At 43.7% G+C, this 21,891-nt stretch overlaps 2 protein-coding genes across 16 annotated transcripts in view; one reads left to right on the top strand and one right to left on the bottom strand.

Moving 5' to 3' along the window:
* The first annotated feature begins 2,423 nt into the window (after positions 1-2,423).
* LOC111845766 (N-acetyltransferase 8-like) lies at positions 2,424-9,180 on the top strand. Of its 3 annotated transcripts, none has more exons than XM_023815415.2 (2): positions 2,424-2,526; positions 7,933-9,180. In XM_023815415.2, exons 1-2 carry the CDS (start codon positions 2,441-2,443, stop codon positions 8,603-8,605), a joined length of 759 nt encoding a protein of 252 aa, XP_023671183.1. In that variant the 5' UTR covers positions 2,424-2,440; the 3' UTR covers positions 8,606-9,180. The 3 variants fall into 3 exon arrangements, with proteins under 3 accessions (XP_023671183.1, XP_023671186.1, XP_023671185.1); XM_023815418.2 differs by having other exon boundaries at positions 2,432-2,515; XM_023815417.2 differs by lacking the exon at positions 2,424-2,526 and adding an exon at positions 7,258-7,418.
* A 65-nt stretch (positions 9,181-9,245) lies between these two features.
* LOC111845764 (dynactin subunit 1-like) overlaps positions 9,246-21,891 on the bottom strand; it is a 70,701-nt gene continuing 58,055 nt past the window's right edge. For 11 of the 13 annotated variants that reach the window (XM_023815414.2, XM_072707619.1, XM_023815409.2 and 8 more), the window contains 11 exons: positions 21,363-21,524; positions 20,881-21,012; positions 19,833-19,961; positions 17,734-17,876; positions 17,428-17,594; positions 15,803-15,814; positions 15,061-15,191; positions 13,923-14,109; positions 13,048-13,121; positions 12,803-12,892; positions 9,246-10,632 (listed from right to left, as the gene is read on the bottom strand). In XM_023815414.2, the coding sequence (XP_023671182.2) occupies positions 10,495-10,632; positions 12,803-12,892; positions 13,048-13,121; positions 13,923-14,109; positions 15,061-15,191; positions 15,803-15,814; positions 17,428-17,594; positions 17,734-17,876; positions 19,833-19,961; positions 20,881-21,012; positions 21,363-21,524 (1,365 nt within the window). In that variant the 3' untranslated portion in view covers positions 9,246-10,494. The remainder of the gene's footprint in view (positions 10,633-12,802; positions 12,893-13,047; positions 13,122-13,922; positions 14,110-15,060; positions 15,192-15,802; positions 15,815-17,427; positions 17,595-17,733; positions 17,877-19,832; positions 19,962-20,880; positions 21,013-21,362; positions 21,525-21,891) is intronic. The other 2 variants (XM_023815404.2, XM_023815412.2) reach the window with 1 other exon arrangement.

The raw sequence follows: 21,891 nt of genomic DNA, 5'->3' as shown, positions 1-21,891 counted from the left end.
TTTCTCCCCCCCTTTGCTCCACTGTCTGCCTCTCCTGAGGTCTGAGCTTCTGCGGAGCCAACTGCAGGCAGCTATCACAAAGCGAGGTCACATAGTATTCAAAACAATCTCTTCTGGCCTAAGGCCTAAGATATAACAGACCCAATATGCCTCCCCTCCTGGGCCTACTAATGTCCAATTTTACTTCCACTTTCAACATAGACTGTTTAACTAAAACAGCTGCTGTCTACATTTGCACTGTGAATCCACCATATTTACACTACATTTTTAGTAGTATTTGCTAAAGTATTTAATTTAGTTTTCATTTCATTTTTGCATACAAGTATGTACTTGACTTACTGTACATGATCCCTTTATACATGATATCAAGTATAACTGAAGCAACAAGCAGGCCTAAAAGACTCAAGAACATTATTATGCAGATGGACAAATCGAACTTACTTGTAAATGCAGGTGACTACCCTGAGTCATATCACCTTACTTGGTACCATAATAATAATGCATATTTAATACTTGGCTATAAGATTGTCAAACTTACGTTACATTAGGCCACTTAAAATTAATAAATTGTTTTACATGGCCGCCCGCCTCAATTTTTTGGTGCCGCCTCGATTTTTTTTATATTTTATATTTTATAAATCCGTTTTTTTCACCTCAAAAACTGTGGGTGAAAAATCTTGAATGTCAGCCTCGGATTTTTCTATTTGACGCTTCTCGGACAATGGTTTTTATCGTTTGTCAGATTGTGTGTGTGCCCACGGTATTAAAATCTTGGCAGGGCATCAATATACCGAGTAATATATATTACCCTTCGCGAGCTGTTTGAGAACTTTTCTAGTTTTAGTATATCTCTGTTGCCGTTCGTCTTTTCGCTAAAAATATAAAATATAAAATCCCCTACTCACCAATATTTTAGAAGTTTGAATCATGTAAAACGGTTTATTAATTTTAAGTGGCCTTAATTGCGTTACATTAATCTGCGTTACATACATCAAATGTCTCTTTCTGGACTTTCTGATTTAGTAGTGGGTACAATAACCAAGTATAATTGACAGCGATTCTGACCAATGATTTACCAAATCAGCAACAAGAAAGTCTGCATATTGAGCCAGTGGGAAAATAACCTTTATAACTTGCGCATACATACATGACAGATCAAGTCAGACACAGATTAATGTAACGCAATTGTAGAACATTTGTGTTTTGTTCATTATTATTTGTTATCAACGGGCCACCGTACTATTCTAGTGTTATTAGTACGCATGCGCTGACAAAAGTTTATGGAAGTTAAGAGTGAATAAAATTAAAAACAAATCCTAGCGTCTCGACATTACGGACTTAGTCGAAGCATTTAAAGGGACAGCGCTGGAAAATATGGAATTTCAAACAGAAATAATCTTCCGTGGTATTTCATTTTAACAAAAAAAGGAACACTGCAGTACGTCCGCTCTTACTAAAACGTACTTCGGACTGATGCTTTTCATGCATGCTATTGTAATAAACCTAAAATAGCGTTGGAGGCTGTAAGGGAAGAATAGACCACCACAAGACTTCTACTACAATTACAAAGAATTTTATTCAGTACAATTCATACAGCGACCTATGAGGTCGGGTCTGGGTTCACAAAGGGTCCGGCCCCGCTATCTCCCCGTAGCAAACCAACCGTTCCAAACGTGTGTTAACCCACGTTACCACACAGTAAATCCCGCACCACACCACATCCCTATTAGGGCACGGCACTACTCAGTAATCCCCACACTACGGGCACAGGCAAGCATCACGGAACCAGTACCGCCCCGACCACTAGCGGGCTACGCTGCTTACTTTAATTCACACAGGTCCGCAATCTAAAACACCACGCGGAAAGGGAATTCCACCGCCGCTACGTCACTATGGGGATGCCACTATTCGCCTCTATCAAACACTCTAAACTCAGCAGCGAGCATGCACTCCTAACTACCCCCGTCCTAACTATCCTCTCCCTACCACACCGGAACCTGTCCCTGCAGCCCGCTATCTAGCTTCACTGCCGGCAGCCCTAAACGGCATACGAGCGGCACCTCCCTCCCAGAACCAACGAGTGCCGTGCCTAACAAGCAATCTCTCATTGAGCGCGGCTCTCCCCCTCTCCCTGTATTCTCCCTCTTTTAATCCCACATCCCTAACAACCCAGGTGTAGCCACTTAATTAACCTTCCATGCCAATCCCTCCCCCCTCCACACACACACACACACATCATTACACTATTATTGTCCAGGTACTTTTGCAGCTGAGTGGAAACAGGTCTACAATTGTTAACATTTAATAATCATTGATCGGCGCAGTCCCATGTGATCGTTTGAAGGCGAAAAACCTACAACTAAATCTAAAAAGTAGATTTTTATAGTTGTGTAAATTAGGGGGAAAAAATCAATGTGGGCTGGTCTTAATGGTGTGAGTAATGCAATTTTGTTTGGCAAGTCAGCGGATTTGGGGGGATTCCAGCACTCAGGGTTCACGATACGTTATCAAACACGTAAGCAGCGGGTAGGAATCTGCATCCTCTTGCCAAATTTAGTGTTTCTTTGTTTCTGCCCATTTCATTCGAGGGCGAAAGAATAGTCTGCAGGGTTTCTGCCTCTGATTCTGTGCGGTTTACATGTGAAAATGGTGAAGGAGGAGGATTCTGATTTATTTTTTATATATTTTGGATTTGTTTCTAATTAAATCTCTGGTGAATATTAACAGATGAACAATAGTCAGTGTTTGCATAACTAACACTTTTGAGTATCCATATCAGTTACGTTTTCAGAGGTGGATTGAACTGTAACCATACAAATAACGGCTTGTTGGTTTAGAAGGATTGCTTATCAAGTGTGTATGTTTTTGCTAAATACGGTATTAAATTTGACATGAATATTTTTTTATGAATGCAACTATGTAGTGATCCGAGTAAACTCTAGTGCCATATTAAAGGGAGATGGCTGGTCAAAGTTCAGATACTCACTGATACTATTACAACTAACCTCAACTCACCACAAACTATTTACTGCAGTACCAGTCAAATGTCTGGACACACTTAGTGAAAATCATTTGTTATTTCAACAAGATAACGGCTCTAAGCACACATCGAGGTTAAATACTGTATTAAACTCGTAAAATAAATGAATGAGATGGAGAGCTATGACAGATGACCTGGATCACAGGTAGTAATGTAACAACCAGCTTCACCTCAGTGCTTTTGTAATTTATTAACTATTATATCCATCCATCCATCCATTTTCTCCCACTTATCCGAGGTCGGGTCGCGGGGGCAGCAGTCTCAGCAGGGAAACCCAGACTTCCCTCTCCCCGGCCACTTCATCCAGCTCCTCTGGGGGAATCCCGAGGCATTCCCAGGCCAGCCGAGAGACATAGTCCCTCCAGCGTGTCCTGGGTCTTCCCCGGGGCCTCCTCCCAGTGGGACATGCCCGGAACACCTCACCAGGGAGGCGTCCAGGAGGCATCCTAATCAGATGCCCAAGCCACCTTATCTGACTCCTCTCAATGCAGAGGAGCAGCGGCTCTACTCTGAGTCCCTCCCGAATGACAGAGCTCCTCACCCTATCTCTAAGGGAGAGCCCAGCCACCCTGCGGAGGAAACTAATTTCGGCCGCTTGCACTCGCGATCTCGTTCTTTCGGTCACTACCCACAGCTCGTGACCATAGGTGAGGGTAGGAACGTAGATCGACTGGTAAATTGAGAGCTTCGCCTTTTGGCTCAGCTCCTTCTTCACCATGACAGATAGATGCAGCGCCCGCATCACTGCGGATGCCACACCGATCCGCCTGTCGACCTCCCGCTCCATCGTCCCCCCACTCGTGAACAAGACCCCGAGATACTTAAACTCCTCCACTTGGGGAAGGATCCCATCCCCGACCCGGAGAGAGCATTCTACCCTTTTCCGGCTGAGGACCATGGTCTCAGATTTGGAGGTGCTGATTCTCATCCCAGCCGCTTCACACTCGGCTGCAAACTGTCCCAGCGAGAGCCGAAGGTCACGGTCCGATGAGGCCAACAGGACCACATCATCTGCAAAAAGCAGAGACCTAATCCTGAGGTCACCAAACCGGACACCCTCAACGCCCTGGCTGCGCCTAGAAATTCTGTCCATAAAAGTTATGAACAGAATTGGTGACAAAGGGCAGCCCTTACAGAGTCCAACCCTCACCGGAAACAAGTCCGACTTATTGCCGCCCATGCGGACCAGACTCTGGCACCGGTCATACAGAGACCGAACAGCTCTTAAAAGGAAGCCCGGCACCCCATACTCCCGGAGCACCCCCCACAGGACTCCCCGAGGGACACGGTCGAATGCCTTCTCCAAGTCCACAAAACACATGTAGACTGGTTGGGCAAACTCCCATGAACCCTCCAGAACCCTGCGGAGAGTATAGAGCTGGTCCACTGTTCCACGGCCAGGGCGAAAACCACACTGCTCCTCCTGAATCCGAGGTTCGACAATCCGGCGGACCCTCCTCTCCAGAACCCCCGAATAGACCTTACGAGGGAGGCTGAGGAGTGTGATCCCCCTATAATTGGAGCACACCCTCTGGTCCCCCTTCTTAAAGAGGGGGACCACCACCCCGGTCTGCCAGTCCAGAGGCACTGCCCCCGATGTCCACGCGATGCTGCAGATGCGTGTTAACCAAGACAGCCCCACAGCATCCAGAGCCTTAAGGAACTCTGGGCGGATCTCATCCACCCCCGGGGCTCGGCCACCGAGGAGATTTTTAACCACCTCAGCGACCTCCGCCCCCGAGATAGGGGAGTCCACACCCAAGTCCCCATACTCTGCTTCCACATCGGAAGGCGTGTCGGTGGGATTGAGGAGGTCTTCGAAGTACTCCCTCCACCGACCCAAAACGTCCCAGGTTGAGGTCAGCAGCACCCCATCCCCACCATAAACAGTGTTGATGTTGCACCGCTTTCCCACCCGGAGCCGCCGGATAGTGGACCAGAATCGCCTCGAAGCCGTCCGGAAGTCGTTTTCCATGGCCTCGCCAAACTCCTCCCAAACCTGAGTTTTTGCCTCAGCGACCGCCGAAGCTGCATCCCGCTTGGCCTGCCGGTACCCGTCAGCTGCCTCTGGAGTCCCACAGGCTAAATAGGCCCGATAGGACTCCTTCAGCTTGACGGCATCCCTCACCACTGGTGTCCACCAGCAGGTTCGCGGATTGCCGCCGCGACAGGCACCGACCACCTTACGGCCACAGCTCCAGTCAGCCGCCTCCACAATGGAGGCGCAGAACATGGCCCATTCGGACTCAATGTCCCCCGCCTCCCCCGGGACATGGGAAAAGTTCTGCCGGAGGTAGGAGTTGAAACTTCTCCTGACAGGGGATTCCGCCAGACGTTCCCAGTAGACCCTCACTATACGCTTCGGCCTGCCAGGCCTGGCCGGCTTCTTCCCCCACCAGCGGAGCCAACCCACCACCAGGTAGTGATCAGTTGACAGCTCCGCCCCTCTCTTCACCCGAGTGTCCAAGACATGCGGCCGCAAGTCCGATGACACGACTACAAAGTCGATCATCGAATTGCGGCCTAGGGTGTCCTGGTGCCAAGTGCACATATGAACACCCTTATGCCTGAACATGGTGTTCATTATGGACAATCCGTGGCGAGCACAGAAGTCCAACAACAGAACACCACTCGGGTTCAGATCGGGGGGGCCGTTCCTCCCAATCACGCCACTCCAGGTCTCACTGTCATTGCCCACGTGAGCATTGATGTCCCCCAGCAGAACAAGAGAGTCCCCAGAAGGAGTGCTCTCCAACACCCCTTCCAGAGACTCTAAAAAGGGTGGGTACTCTGAACTGCCACTCGGCGCACAAACGCAAACAACAGTCAGAACCCGTCCACCCACCCGAAGGCGAAGGGAGGCTACCCTCTTGTCCACTGCGGTAAACCCCAATGTACAGGCGCCCAGCCAGGGGGCAATAAGTATGCCCACCCCCGCTCGGCGCCTCTCCCCGCAGGCAACTCCAGAGTGGAAGAGGGTCCAACCCCCTTCAAGGAGACTGGTTCCAGAGCCCAAGCCATGCGTCGAGGTGAGCCCGACTATGTCTAGCCGGAATTTCACAACCTCGCGCACCAGCTCAGGCTCCTTCCCCATCAGAGAGGTGACATTCCATGTCCCAAGAGCTAGCTTCTGCAGCTGAGGATCGGACCGCCAAGGTCCCCACCTTTGGCCACTGCCCAGCTCACAATGCACCCGACCCGTATGGTCCCTCCTATGGGTGGTGAGCCCATTGGAAGGGGGACCCACGTGCCTTGTTCGGGCTATGCCTGACCAGGCCCCATGGGTATAGGCCTGGCCACCAGGCGTTCGCCATCGAGCCCCACCCCCAGGCCTGGCTCCAGGCTAGCCTAAAGGATTAACATATATGCCATAACAATTTAAGGTCAATTAACACTAAACTAGATGAAATGTTTATAAATGTTTCAACTTTATTGCATGTAGCCCACAATAAGCAATCAATCTATATGATATTTATGTATTTGTGTATGTATGTATATATGTAGATATATACACACACACACACATACACACACACTACTGTTCAAAAGTTTGGGGTCACTTAGAAATTTGCTTGCTATTGAAAAAAAAATAAAATAACATCAGACTGATTGGAAATACCGTGTAGACATTGTTAGTGTTGTAAATGCACAACTGCATACACTTTTGCACATACATAGATTTGTCAAATGTTTGATGTTTCCTGCTACGGGAGGCTTTGCACACAAGCATTTCACTCACTTGTATAGCACCTGTGTGCTGGTGACAAGTGATGTGACATTAAAAGTTATGTGATTTGATTTGAAATGACTATCATAGCTGGAAACCCCACACTTTTGAACAGTACTGTGTGTATGTATGTATGTGTGTGTGTGTGTGTGTGTGTGTGTGTGTGTGTGTGTGTATATATATATATATATATAGTTATACAACAACTCATTTTTTTTGCTAGTTTTATCATGTTTTTATCATCTCTGTAGCTCTTGCCCCGGATTTGTTGAAATATTTATATGTAAAGGACCGCAGTTGTCCTTGTATGTTTTTTTTGTCATTTTGTTTTGGTAAAACGATATAAATATGTCTAATTCATTTTCTAATTTATTCACGAATATTTTTTATTTTGTATGTGCTTTAGTCAAGTGTGGTTTGTGTGTGAATTTATGAACGAATTTTGAGTGTACCTGCGCTATTGAATTTTGTCCTGTGGGTGACACCGTAGTTTGCACAAAGGGGAGGTCTTTTTAGAAGTAGCCTGCAGGCGTAAATGAGGGAAGCTGCTTTGGTTGTGCTTAAGCAGTTTTATTTTTAATTTTGTACTTCATTTACATAACGAAAGGATTATCATATCATACATTTGCATTCCTTGGTGAGCGCAGCGAGGTACGTTTCTTTATATAGTTATGATTTGTAATTCGTATCTATGTATGAAACGTATTGCTATGTATATGAATGTTTATGTTTATTGAAGTTTGTATCCGCGGGAACTAGATTGTTAAATGTTTGTGTGTATGTCCTGATAAAGTTTTCACAGTGCTATAATTAAGATATCGGACGAGACGGACAGAGTTGACGCTGCTCTAAACTTAAAAGGAAAACTTAAGCACCTGTCGAGACTCTCTTTGGGATCCAAGGGCTGCAACATTATAAAAATAAATGTTAATATAAAGAAATCTACTACCCTAGAGGCAAAATTAACAGTTTACACAATGACTTCAAACTAATTTTGAAAATGAGAGAAAACTTGTTATAGCCATGAGTTTGTGAGAATGACCCAAACATCAGTCTCTATGGAAATTTCTGGAGTGCAAAGTTTCAGTGCAGTTAATCAACATTTTCTGGCAGTGAGATTTGGCAGCGATTCCCAGTGTATAATTTTTGTCTGTACTGTTTTTAGGTTGAAGGGTGTCAGCACCATGGACAAAATTAAGGTGCGGAAGTACAGGGATGAAGACGAGGAGCTGGTGAAGGAGATCTTTGCGCTGGGGATCAGTGAGCAAGTGCCCACCTCCTTCGTGCACATGCTGAAACAGCCCCTTATCCAGGTGGTGCTCATGTGTGTCTTCTTTGGTCTGATGGCTGTCTTCAAGTCCTTCCTCCTCCCTGTACTGGTGATCAGCATGCTCTTAGTAGGAATGCGACAGCTGGTCAGCCAGTCCTTCACCAAATACATTGACTTCACACTGAAAGAAGACTTTAGTCGCATCCAGGAGTCCTACATGGAGGAGAGGGACTCATGTTTCTGGGTGGCAGAGAGTGAGGGTCGAGTGGTGGCCTTAATGGCTTACGTACCCTCCAAGATTTATCAGGAGTTCTTAGAGCTTAAGCACGTGTCAGTATACAGAAGTCATCGACGCCGAGGCATCGCCAAAACCCTCTGCAGGGTAGCAGTGGACTTTGCTCGCACAAAGGGATACCAGACAATTGTCCTCTATACCTCTGTGGTCCAGACTGATGCACAGAAGCTGTACGAACACATAGGCTTTAAGAAGATCAGGCAGTTTCGACGCCCAACTCTGACAGCCAAGTTCACCAATTTCTTCCTGTTTGAGTACCAATTAAAGGTATAAATGAGTACAAGCAGTAAATACTTATCTTTTTGCTCCTGTTGATCTCAGCTTATATCTGTAATTTAGCTGATTTTTCCCCCCTTTCTTCTAAGCTAAATATCAATGTCCAAAAGCAGTGCAAAAGACAACTATTGATGTTAGAATGTTTGATAATACTTTACTTGAAAGGGCACAAGTAACTTAGTAACTCAGTTACTAGTCAAGTACACAAGCAAGTATAACAACTACATGTTATGATTAATGATCAACAGACATGGGATTAGTAGATAACGAACATTTCATTTCAGGTTATTTGTGCCCCCATGAGTGTTACAGATTGTTATGTGACATCTGAATTGAACAGTAACGATACTTAATTATGAGGGTGTTGCATATATCCAATGACTGCACATTTTTAAACAGCATTTCAGTTTGTTTCTGTTAGATTGTAATGTGGTGCAGTCAGCTAAACACCACGGTAATTTGGTTTGCATGTGTATAACCTCAGCTTCCTGACTTGTATGATTGACAGCATGTCCCTTAATCCTCTGATACCGTTATTTTTTTAATGAATTAAAAAGCAAAAATAGTTAAAATGGGATTAAAAAAAAAAACCTTTGTAGAGAGACATGAGACATGTAGGCAAGACACGCCAAAGGAGTGTTCTGGAGTAACGGTTTATTGTATGTATGGTTACAGTACTACAAGGCCGCAGAGTGTTTCTAGCATATGTTGAATTTTCAAGATGCTACAGCCGATGCATACAGTGGGGGTTAAAGCTGGGAAATATATATTAGGTTACAGGAGTGCCCTCAATACAACTGCAGCACTGAGAGAGTAAGGAGTGATTACGCAGAGTGGTTACTTCATATTGGTTGGTCACTATTACTCAAGTATACTCTCTAAAAGAACTTCACCTCCTCTTTCACATAAGACAAAGATAAACTATAGTGCATTATTAGGTAAACATTCTGAGCAATGAGTTTCAGTTCTTGTTCGGCATGACATCCTTACAAGTACCTGTATTTGTGATAAGACTGGAACAGTTTCAAAGAGAAGCTGTTGCATCTCAGTCACACTGGGAACAGTCTCCAAACGGTCATCGTAAGCAGGCATGTTAAATAAATAGACATTATGATACTTATTAACTTCTCAATGGTGGAACAAAATGTGAAGGACAATCCCCAAATAACAAAATATGTATCTTCATATATCTTAGTTCCATCTCATACAAATGAAATGTTACATCTTCATCATAATAATAAAAATGTTATGCATCCAGTAGATATTTCACAAACTTAACGGCACTACATTTGAAGATACTGCTATGGTAAATTAATGGCTTACCAAAGTAAGATAAAAATTAGTATGCTTTAGCTATACTAAATGAAATATTTGTTAATGTATAAAAACATTAAATAACACTACATTTGATAAATATTTTAAATTAAAATGAAAAACAATAACTGTTCTCAGCTTAACCTTACGCAACAAATTAACCTTACGTAAGATCTTAGTGATAAAATTACTCTACTGGCCAGAAGTAATATGTCCGACAGAAATACTCAAGTTACAAAACGATCCACATGACAGTCTGCCTTCATATGGTGAAATTTATAAGCATGTGTGTACTTTTATCCACATTGAATGGTATAAACAAAACTGAAATCTTAAAAGTGTATTGAACTATTCCCTAGCAATCCAAGGACATTTTAAACATAGTAACTGAAATGGACATCAGATATTCTCAAACCTGTAATATCCTTCTCAAATGTAGCATTGGCATTTTCGTAGGTCAGTGGCAAAAATGGCAGCTGAAATGAATGTTGTGAAACTAATGTGGAGATTGGTGTACGGCGAGGTGTCATTCGTGCAGACTAACACACCAGAGGTGTGAGTAGGGGTGGAGCCTAAGCAAGGAGAAGGCGGTGCACTCTGTGGAGCTGCGGCTGTGATAGGACGAGGCGATGCACCTGCTCCTGGCCGCGAGAGCAAGGCAACATCACCTTTCCCACCAATAACGTGTCATCTTTTTTTTCTTCTTTAGCCTGAGGGTACAGGAAATGGTAATGGTAAGGAAGTGAAGTTTGCATTAATTTACCACAGTGTGTTCTTACTAAAGCCCTAGGAAGTCATACGTAAATAATTCTCAATCAAAGTAAAACAACATGCCCTGGGCCCAGATCAAACTTAAAAAAAAATTAATGTGGAACAGAATGATCCTGATTTGGAAATCCAATGTTTTGCTGTCCAGGATCAGTTGATCCATTTTACATTTGTGCTGGTTTTTCAAAGCGACACTGGACTGGATTACCCTGATCCAGATACACAGTTTTCAAGACTAACAAATCCAAATTACCAGTGTTCTAAATGTAAGCTACTAACTATGTTACCATCGGAGCTCAGAAACATTGACTCACTTCCACTGTTCAAATCGAAACTTAAAACCCATCTGTTCAAGCTGGCTTTCTCTCTGTGAATTCAGTTGCTTTGTTTAATTTAACTTGTGTTTTTAATCTTGTATTTTGCATTATCATGGTTTTTATATTGTTCTTTAGCATTCACTGTACGGTGTCGAGTGTTTAGAAAGGCGCCTATAAATAAAATGTATTATTATTATTATTATTATTATTAAAAAAAACAGCAGGTTGAAAAGCATCGTGGAATCACTTTGTGTTTTTATTTGAAGAGTCAGAAAACAGCACAATAAAACAATACAAACATCCCCTTCTATTCTCAATGTCTTTTAAGCAGTCAGACCCCTCATATGACCCAAAACAAATAAATAAAAACAAGAAAATTGGCCAATATGTTATTCACAAATGCATTGTGGATATTCTGAACATGTTTTAAATCAAAAATGCTAAATGCTCAATAGTAAACAATAATAAGGGATGTTAGAAACTGCTTTTGACTGGTTCATCGCTCTTAATTGTGTCATTGTAATTAATATACAGTGATGAATGAAGTTAAATATAGAATTTTTGTTTGATATTGACAGCAGTTTGGGGGATTATTTTATAGGGACAAGATCCTTTTCCCCCTTTACTGTACTGAAAGGCTTAATTAATGGCTGGCCTAGTGGTTCCCAAACTTTCTCTGCAGGGCCCCCCTTTTCTAGATAGGAACATTATTGAGCCCCCCCATTCAAACTACACAGGTTCAGATTCAAACTTTATTTGAAATACAACTCCCTTTTCTAATTTAGCAAAACAAATGCAAATACAAAATACAAATGGTGCGATTTCACCACTATGGGAGAAAAAAGAGCAATCAATTAAAAATAAAAGTCCAGCATAAGTTTGAAATTATGCAAATGCAGATTTAACATTACTGTTAATATTTATTGCCGTACACAAATTAAAGTTTGTCTTATGATTACCGCATTTTGTTTTTAATGATAACCGCAGGTTTCAGCTTATACTATAGCACAAAACAACACTAAATCATACCCATTAATTGATAGTCTGCCTGCACTTCATGCAGAAAATTTTAAACCTTGTTTTTCATGATATGGTTAGATTTTTTTGTCCGACGTTGCAAAACGTCGTCACACGTCACCATGTCACGTGGTACAAAAACCTTTTTTTAAAAAGATTATTTTAGGGTGGCACATGCCCCTGAGGCGATCCCATTGGCGCGCCCCTCCGCAATATCTCTGCGCCCCCCAGTTTGGGAACCACTGGGCTAGCCTAATGTCTACTTTATCTGCTTCATCAATGTAACTGTTGAACAAATCAAGAGCAAAATATAAACAAGTGATACATGCTTCCTTTCCATCAAGCCAATTTGTCATATTTCTTATTTGATACAAATGTTATTTGACTAATTTTAAAGTTTTGTTACATTTTGCTTTTGAAATCTACCCGGAATCCACCCTTCTTCTGTAATCCTAATCAAAGGTGTTCCAATCCTGCTAGAAAGCTTTGAAAAACCAATTCTTAAGATTTAATCCAATCCCACACATGAAATCCAATCAGATTACTTCTGAACAATTGGGCCTTGGTTCTGAATACCTTTAGGGTTAGGTATAGCGGCTATATTTGTCTGCCGACCTGGGTGGGGACTGGCTAATCACGATCAGCTGGTTGCCTACATTGTATGAGGTTATATTTAAGCTGAGTAATGCCTGGTTTGGGGAAGAAAGACCAGCCCTTATGAGACCGACCCACCAGGAAACTTCCTGATGTTCAGTCCGTGCGTGCTTCAGTGTCTTACCTTAACAAAAGAAGTGGATGGGAACGTGGCAAAGTCAGAGGGGACTCTGGCACCTGGCCTCTGCACCACCACATGCTCAGCGACTTCATCCTGAGAAGGGGATCGAGGAAGTGAGATGAGACCCACAAGACCAGCCCTATCGCAGCCACCAAAAGGCACCACATCGGGAGAGACTGAGCAAGGGAACACGACCTCAGGCATTTTATATGGACGTGACACCAGGATTTAAGCCACACATCAGTTACCTTAAGCCTGTCGAGGGTCTCGCTGAGGGACTGGAGACGAGCGGTTTGCTCCAGAAGCTGGGCACTCGGGCTCACTGTCAGGAAGAGGAGACCAGCATCAGTTTGACTGCAGGCTAATGTACCATCATCAGATTTTCACAGCCTTGAACATCATACACGATATGGCTAGAAGCAAGCAGACCATTCCAAAAACAAGGGTATTAAAATGAGACTGGAGCTCCCTTTGCTGCTGTAACAGCATTGGCTCTTCTGGGAGTTCATAGAATTTACCCTCATTCAGGCCCAATGAAAAAATGAGCTTCAGAACAGAAGTCATGTGATCAGGGGCTTTGTGCAGGTCAGCCAGGGTCATCCACTCCTTTCTCAGCAAATCATTTCTGTCCTCTTTTTCTGGGCTAATTTCTGTGCTGGTGCTGCTTCCAGACACAGTTTGGAAGTTTGAGTGTTCCAAATAAAGGCAAGCAGTGTTTATGTACTGCACTACAGCAGTTAGCAGTGCATTTCTGTGGGCTTGTGTCGCCTACCACTCTACTGTGAGTGTTGTGATCCCCAGATATTTACACTTCAAATCAATAAACTTGCAGATTACTGGGGAAGGTGTAGAAATTTGACCAATTGACTTGATGTCCGTGAACTCTTCCATACGACTGATTCTACTGTCCATGTTAGCTACTGGGGTTTGCATAGCTGGGTGCCTAATTAAACAACTGTATCTGCAATGAGTGTGGCTTAATTAGCTAATTCTGCTAATTAGAAGGAATGTCCAGACACTTTTGGCCATATAATGACAGTATAGAATTAAGGTTGTGAGTGAGGCATGAAGTAAAGAAACGCAGAGAAAGCAGAGAGCAGGTCAGGGCGACGGCAGCACCGACCTGGTGATTTGCCAGTGACGTCCACCACCTTCACGTTGGCACTCATCTGGAGCAGGGTCTCCAGCAGCTGGTCTGTTTTACGATAGAGGGCGCTGGAGAGCACCTCGGGCCGGGAGCCGTCCTTGCTGGGCAGCTTCGACACACGCAGTGGGGGCAGGGAAGCAAGCTGAGCACTCATCTTCTCTGCCTGAGAGGAGCCGGGGCACAGCACAGAGACAGGTAATATTCACATTGGGGATAGTGCTGTTACCCTACCAGGCTCAAACAAGTGAGCGTGTACTGGAGGTGAAACGGTATGAAAATATATCACGGTATTGGCAAAATGTGCTGAAAATCTTCAAAAGCTACTATAAGTTTTATACTGAAAACCAGTAATAAAACTAGCAACATTATACACCTTTTGGTGTATAAGCATTAAAATAATAAAATAGCCAATATGTTTATGTAAACATAAGAAAACCAAATCAAATGTGCATTAACATTAAAAATCTCCAGAGCGCTGTCACTGCCTTACACCAAGTTTACACTGACACAAAGCGAAACCACGTTTGCTACGCCTGAGGCACGTGTCTGGCAAACCGTTGCTAACTTTCTGACTAAATTCCGAAGAACTCGGAATTTCTGAGTTACGAGTTCAAATGGAGTGCAGCATTAGTTTAAGGGTGTGCACACCTATGCACCCAGCTTACTGTATGTTTATTTTTTATATTTTCCCCCCTAAAAGATTAGTTTTTTTTTCCCAATTGAATTGTACAACTTCAAGGTCAAAATAAAGGTTGGGAAAAGCTTTGAAACGATCAGTCTCAAGTTTTGACGTTATCAAGGTCTCATTTGTTACAGCATAAAAACCTGACATTTGAACAGGGGTTTGTACACTTTTTATATCCACCGTAGTAATACTAACCGTGGGGTATTTTACCGTGGTTTACCATGAAACCGGTAACCATTTCATCTGCGTTGAGTACATTTACAAATAATTCTATCGACTGTATAATTCTGACACAGCCAAGAGCTTAATTTCTTTTGCAGGCTGTCACAGAGGTCATCAAAGAAAGCTGTACTTCCAAAGAACCTCTTGGTACCTACAAACAGTCTAAGCTCCTGCTAATAGAGACAGTGGGGCTGGGCCTCGGCTCACCTTCAGACGGTTGTTCTCATTCTTCAGGTGCTTGATGCTGAGGCGCTGGGCTTCGATCTGCTGCAGCAGGAGGGGAGAGTCGACGACCTGAAGGGACCCCGAGCCCCCGGCCATGGTGGCCACAGCAACACCTATGCGCAGGGCAGGAAGGAAGCAGAGGAGCGTGTCAGACTCCAGCAGCAGCATGTTTAAATTCTTGCAGGCGACTGCATTATTCAAAACTTAAAGTTTATCAGTACATAGGAGTTCAATGAAATACGGTCATTGTTTCAGATACAAACGCATCAAAAAATGTCATACAGTAGAAATACAGGGAAAGCAAATGGCATCCATGTCCCTTTCCCTTGCATCTTAGCACGGCTTATGGAAAAATCTGTGCATCTGATCATAACTGAACTAGAAACAAATAGTGTGTTATTCTTCCATGAACTTTCCTACCAGCATTGGCACTTGGTGTCCACAATATGCTGAACCTACACTGCGTTTATGATTTTCTACAGTAGTATTAAAAGTATACACTGCCTAGGTCTTCAAAATTCCAAAATATGAACATGGTAAATTAGCTGTTTAGAAAAGTTCCGTTACTTTGAATCTTTATCAAAACTGGCAAGAAATAAAATGCACATAAAGAAGTTCTGATATAAAAGATCCATTTCATTGTAGTACAGTTTCATCTGTTGGTCTCACTGTTGACATGCATGGCCAAAGCAAGCAGGTTAGAGATTAAGACAGCAGACATTACCTTTCTGCTCATCTGCAGATTAAAAACATGCAGCATTGAAAAAAGAAGGATACAGAAAAACAATTAGGATCAGAAATTAGCGTCTCGTAACCAGCTTCTGTCTGGGATCCTTACAACCTGCCTTAGCTAAGTAAAGGATAAACTGCATTACATCAAGTTGTCCTTGATTATTTTCGTATAACCACACACCTCAAAGTGGTTTATCGGTCTTGTACCACTGCTAATAAACAAAAAAAAATAAAATGGTTATTTCAGGAGAAAATTATTTCAATTAGCATTTCATAATGTTCCAATCAGCTCTTAAAAATACAGTCCCTGTAAGGATAGAATGTCTGGCTCACTGGAAGCGGCAAGTCCATTACATTACCATAGAAACCGTCAACAGAAACCAAGGAAAATTATAAATTATAAAAAATGGCTGCTTATTTATGTGTAAAATGTCACACAGGATTTTATATTAACATTTTTATATTTAAAAAGCATTAATATAGAACTATTATTAGGCTGCCAGGGCTACCTGGGTGGTTACAGGAAAATAATCAACAGCCACATGACGCCTCTGGACCAGTTAGAAACAGTATTTAATAAAGCTGTGATATAAAGGTCATATAACTGGACCCAGTACTACCCTGGGCATGAAGCATATGTTGCATGCTGTGAAAAGAAGAACTTAAAGCTAAACATATTCAATCAAGTCTTATCCCAAACAGTACATAATGGTGACGACCTTTTTCAGATCACAGAAAAAACATTAAGTCTCTTTTATCACAATTATTCAGTTCTCTTTTGATGCAAATAAAGTGTATTTATCATTTCAAACAAGTAACTAAAATCTGATTTATGACAGAGTGCAAATCAATTGATCATGAAGACATATCTACCAGTACGTTTAACACCACAAATGTGGCCTTAAGAGTTTAGTAACACATCATGCCCAGACCTAAATAAACACATTATCTTAGGAAAACTAGTCTTTCTGTTTATCTAACTGAGAAGCCAATTTATAGTACAAAGTCCAAAGCAGGAAATATCTATGAATAATTCAACCGGATAATGATTTGAAACGAACAATCGGATGTTTGTGAATAGTACATTTTCAAAAATAATCTAAAATCTGTGCTATGACAGAACCTGAAGAAAAAAAAAATCTTTAGAAACAAAAAGGCTCCCCCACATAAGAGGTCAGGGAGAAATGTCAAAACGTGAACCAAAAGTTCCCTGAATCAGTGTGTGAGACTAATAAACTTTAACTCTAATATTAATTGTAGTGTAATTCAAATTTAAATTGAATTAATTTCTCACAACAGCATAACAGAATTTACTGAATTTAACTGAACTTTCCACACAAAATTCTAAAGATTTCTGAATTCTGATATTCTATGCTAAATAATGACAAAGCATATTTTGATACCAGATACAGCTAATATATATAAATATGTAATAATTCACACTACTCCTTAATAACTCGTTTTGAAACCTGTTTTCTCTCTAATTTGTGGGAATCTGTTTTGGCTAGTTTGGTGTGTCTCCTGATCCAGAATGAAAATAGTATTTAAACAACAGCAAATATCTGGTGAAATCTTCAGAGTGGATCAGGCGTGGTGTAAATGGCACAGGGACGTCACCTCCAGTCATGCCGGTGACGATGGAGGCGATCCCAGACGCTGGTGCAGCCCGCAGGCCCTCTGTGCTCATCTTGGACTGGCTGTTGAGTCGCTGCTTCAGTTCAGCCTTCTCAGACTCCAGCTGGTCGATGTCAGCCTGCAGCGCGTCCATGGTCTCCTCAAACTCCCTGTGATGCGAACGTTAAATACAACGAGCATAAATCTCCAAGCATATGAGGTAACAAAGCTTTGAGTTGTTTATGGAAAGTGCCAAACTTTCTGCCAAGTCAGCATGGTGTGTTCTTTAACAACTTGTTTAAGTCATACTTCTCTTTCTTCTTGAGGAGGGTCTGCGTCTCATCCAGCTTGGTCTGGATCTTCTCCACACGCTCATCCGCGTCTTTTGAGGAGCTGTCCAGCTTCTTCTCCAGCAGGCTCAGGCGCACATTAGCCTCGCTTAGCTCCTCTCCCTGCAACACCACACAGAGTATGGAGACACATCAGAGAGGAAACACCACACAGAGTATGGAGACACACCAGAGAGGAAACACCACACAGAGTATGGAGACACACCAGAGAGGAAACACCACACAGAGTATGGAGACACATCAGAGAGGAAACACCACACAGAGTATGGAGACACACCAGAGAGGAAACACCACACAGAGTATGGAGACACACCAGAGAGGAAACACCACACAGAGTATGGAGACACACCAGAGAGGAAACACCACACAGAGTATGGAGACACATCAGAGAGGAAACACCACACAGAGTATGGAGACACACCAGAGAGGAAACACCACACAGAGTATGGAGACACACCAGAGAGGAAACACCACACAGAGTATGGAGACACACCAGTGAGGAAACACCACACAGAGTATGGAGACACACCAGAGAGGAAACACCACACAGAGTATAGAGACACACCAGAGAGGAAACACCACACAGAGTATGGAGACACACCGGAAAGGAAACACCACACAGAGTATGGAGACACACCAGAGAGGAAACACCACAAAGAGTATGGAAACACACCAGAGAGGAAACACCACACAGAGTATGGAGACACACCAGAGAGGAAACACCACAAAGAGTATGGAGACACACCAGAGAGGAGATACCACACAGAGTATGGAGACACACCAGAGAGGAGATACCACACAGAGAATGGAGACACACCAGAGAGGAAACACCACACAGAGTATGGAGACACACCAGAGAGGAAACACCACACAGAGTATGGAGACACACCAGAGAGGAGATACCACACAGAGTATGGAGACACACCAGAGAGGAAATACCACACAGAGTATGGAGACACACCAGAGAGGAGATACCACACAGAGTATGGAGACACACCAGAGAGGAAACACCACACAGAGTATGGAGACACACCAGTGAGGAAACACCACACAGAGTATGGAAAGACACCAGAGAGGAGATACCACACAGAGTATGGAGACACACCAGAGAGGAAACACCACACAGAGTATGGAGACACACCAGTGAGGAAACACCACACAGAGTATGGAAAGACACCAGAGAGGAAACGCCACACAGAGTATGGAGACACACCAGAGAGGAGATACCACACAGAGTATGGAGACACACCAGAGAGGAGATACCACACAGAGTATGGAGACACACCAGAGAGGAAACACCACACAGAGTATGGAAACACACCAGAGAGGAAACACCACACAGAGTATGGAGACACACCAGAGAGGAAACACCACACAGAGTATGGAGACACACCAGAGAGGAAACACCACAAAGAGTATGGAGACACACCAGAGAGGAAACACCACACAGAGTATGGAGACACACCAGAGAGGAAACACCACACAGAGTATGGAGACACACCAGTGAGGAAACACCACACAGAGTATGGAAAGACACCAGAGAGGAAACGCCACACAGAGTATGGAGACACATCAGAGAGGAAACACCACACAGAGTATGGAGACACACCAGAGAGGAAACACCACACAGAGTATGGAGACACACCAGAGAGGAAACACCACACAGAGTATGGAGACACACCAGAGAGGAAACACCACAAAGAGTATGGAGACACACCAGAGAGGAAACACCACACAGAGTATGGAGACACACCAGAGAGGAAACGCCACACAGAGTATGGAGACACACCAGAGAGGGTCGTAAGATCTAAATCTCCAGGAATGTGAGTGTATGTCACTGTGGATTTACACTTTTACAGCAATCAGATGTTTCTTACATATAACCCAAAACTTTCAGACATTTGTGGAAAAAACCAAATGACTAGGCAAACAGCAGTAAGGAATACTTGGAACCTGTCAAAGACAGATATACAATTCCGTGAGGCATAGCTGTACAGATCCTGCATCATAACTGCATACAGGAATCAGATGACTGTGTGTAGTCTTTGAAATACAGACCTTAATTTTTAAGGACTTCTTGAGTTCTTTGATGACTGTCTCCCTATCCTCCAGCTTGAGGCCCAGACCCTCTGCGTCCATGATCTCAGCTCGCAGTGCAGCAGCCCGCAGATCCACCGGCGGGGGTGTCTGTGGAGGATATGTAGGGGGTAGAGTGAAGAGCAGCACTTTCATGGATGTATTTAAGGCTATGCTGCTACTTTCTGTTATTCTTTGCAAATGTATCATCAGGGCTCTCAAGTATCATCAAAAATTTGGAGTGAGATTACATCTGTTAGGAGCACAGCGTGTGTCTCACGGTCAGTGCATGAGACTCCAGAGCTCTGCCTACTGCATTCATCGGATCTTGCTCTTCCACTCCCACTGCACTCTGTGTGTGGGGGCGCATCCATGTAATAACGTGATTGTAGCAAGATCACATCTAACTTATCTTGGAATTTACCCAGAAACAACAAAAGCTATTTTCTGATTGGCTAGTAGGTGGCTGTTGACTCTGTATAACGCGGGACAGCTATGAACTCGGTGGAAAACTCTGCACCGAATGCCTGCACCTCGTCCCTTAATTCTATATAACAGGACACCTTGGTGGGGGTTATCCCTGGCTACTTCTCAGCGTGGGAAACACAAGGTGTGAGTGTGGGAACTGGATGATGAGTCTCACGGTCAATGCGTGAGACTTAAGAACCCTGAATCATTAACTGACAGCCCACAGTAGGCATTAGACCAAGAATCTCATTATGCTAAGTTTATGTAGTAATAAACTAAAGCATGGACATGAACCAGTAATTTGACATTATGGCCATTTTCTTGGACACCCAAGCACATGTATGCACATTAATACTACTGACAGGAATAATAAACAAAAATTTGCTACATTTTTATAGAATTACGCAAGTGACCCAAGACTTTCAGTGAGCACTGTGTGTCTCTAGAGAGTTTACACTGAACCTCAACCTTAACGTAAAAACATACATCAGCTAAGTTTAGCTACATACACCTTGTAGCCAGTGCGATCGGTAGCCTGTCCCCTCCCTCCCATCCTCCTCACCTGGCCATGAGGCTTCTCCGAGTCGTATTCGCCCTCCTGCATGGCAGTGGCCATCTTGTTCATGGTGGCGATGACAACACTGTAGGACTGGCGTAGACACTCATAGGGACTGATGCCCTGGGAGCCATAGACCTGGCGAAAGAAGAGGCAGAGGTCTGGGCTCAGAGAGCGAAACGGTGCCCAGATCCAACCTCACCATTAGCAGAGATGAACCAGTGCATTCCATGTTTAGATAAATCTATAAGCTTAACAAGGGTAAGGCTTCACACATGTCTGATGGGAACCAGAGGTGGCTGGATTTGCTCTGGATTTTTATTTTATCTTTCAACTGCTTGGAGGGAGAAGCATTTCAGAAAGCTGACGGACTTCTGAATTCTGCTCTGGAGCAGCTGAGTATGAGCAAGACGGAGCTCCGCCTACAGGAAGCCCTGAGTGTCGGTCTGATTGGCTCCTGGCTGCGGAGTATGCACACGGAGGAGCACCTGCTCGGCCGCCTTGAAGGCCACGTCCTCCATCTTCAGGGCTGACAGGCCCTCCTGCTCGCTGAGCGGGGCGATCATCTGGGCTCCCGCTGCTGCCACCTCCTGCAGCACGGCCACCACCCAGGTCAGCTGCTTGCGGCAGTCCATCAGTGTGTCTGACACCTGGAATAAGGCAGCACCGCGTCAGTCAGCACTGCTCTCCACCCCAGTACGCATTCAACTCTGATACTGGGAGCTGGGAGACGGCAAAAAGTGGGCCGTCTGCGGATCCCCGAGGACTGGATTGGGAAATACTGCTATATAGGGTCAATGGCTCCCCTGCACGTCCTAATGCCCATTACCCAATTTTACCTGTTATCTTTTGATTAGGAAATTTGATTAATGATTAAACCTTTATTTATTTTGCAAAGAAATATTTAGGCTGCTCAGTTGTTTTTTTGGTAATATATTATGTAAAAGTTTCCATGATAGATTTAACACCATGATGATAAACAGCCTTTAGAGTTTTAAACTTAGCCTGATTGAAGAC

This window comes from Paramormyrops kingsleyae, chromosome 25 (genome assembly GCF_048594095.1).
Source record: "Paramormyrops kingsleyae isolate MSU_618 chromosome 25, PKINGS_0.4, whole genome shotgun sequence".
NCBI lineage: Eukaryota > Metazoa > Chordata > Actinopteri > Osteoglossiformes > Mormyridae > Paramormyrops > Paramormyrops kingsleyae.
Note: the sequence above shows the minus strand (reverse complement) of the source record. Positions and strands in the feature narration are given on the sequence as shown.

What these genes read in the sequence shown, in the direction of transcription:
- LOC111845766 (XM_023815415.2), top strand. Translation starts at nt 2,441, where the DNA reads ATGCAATTTTGTTTGGCAAGTCAGCGGATTTGGGGGGATTCCAGCACT. An exon ending in ATCAAACACGTAAGCAGCGG is followed by an intron (nt 2,527 to 7,932) that starts GTAGGAATCTGC and finishes TACTGTTTTTAG; the next exon opens with GTTGAAGGGTGTCAGCACCA.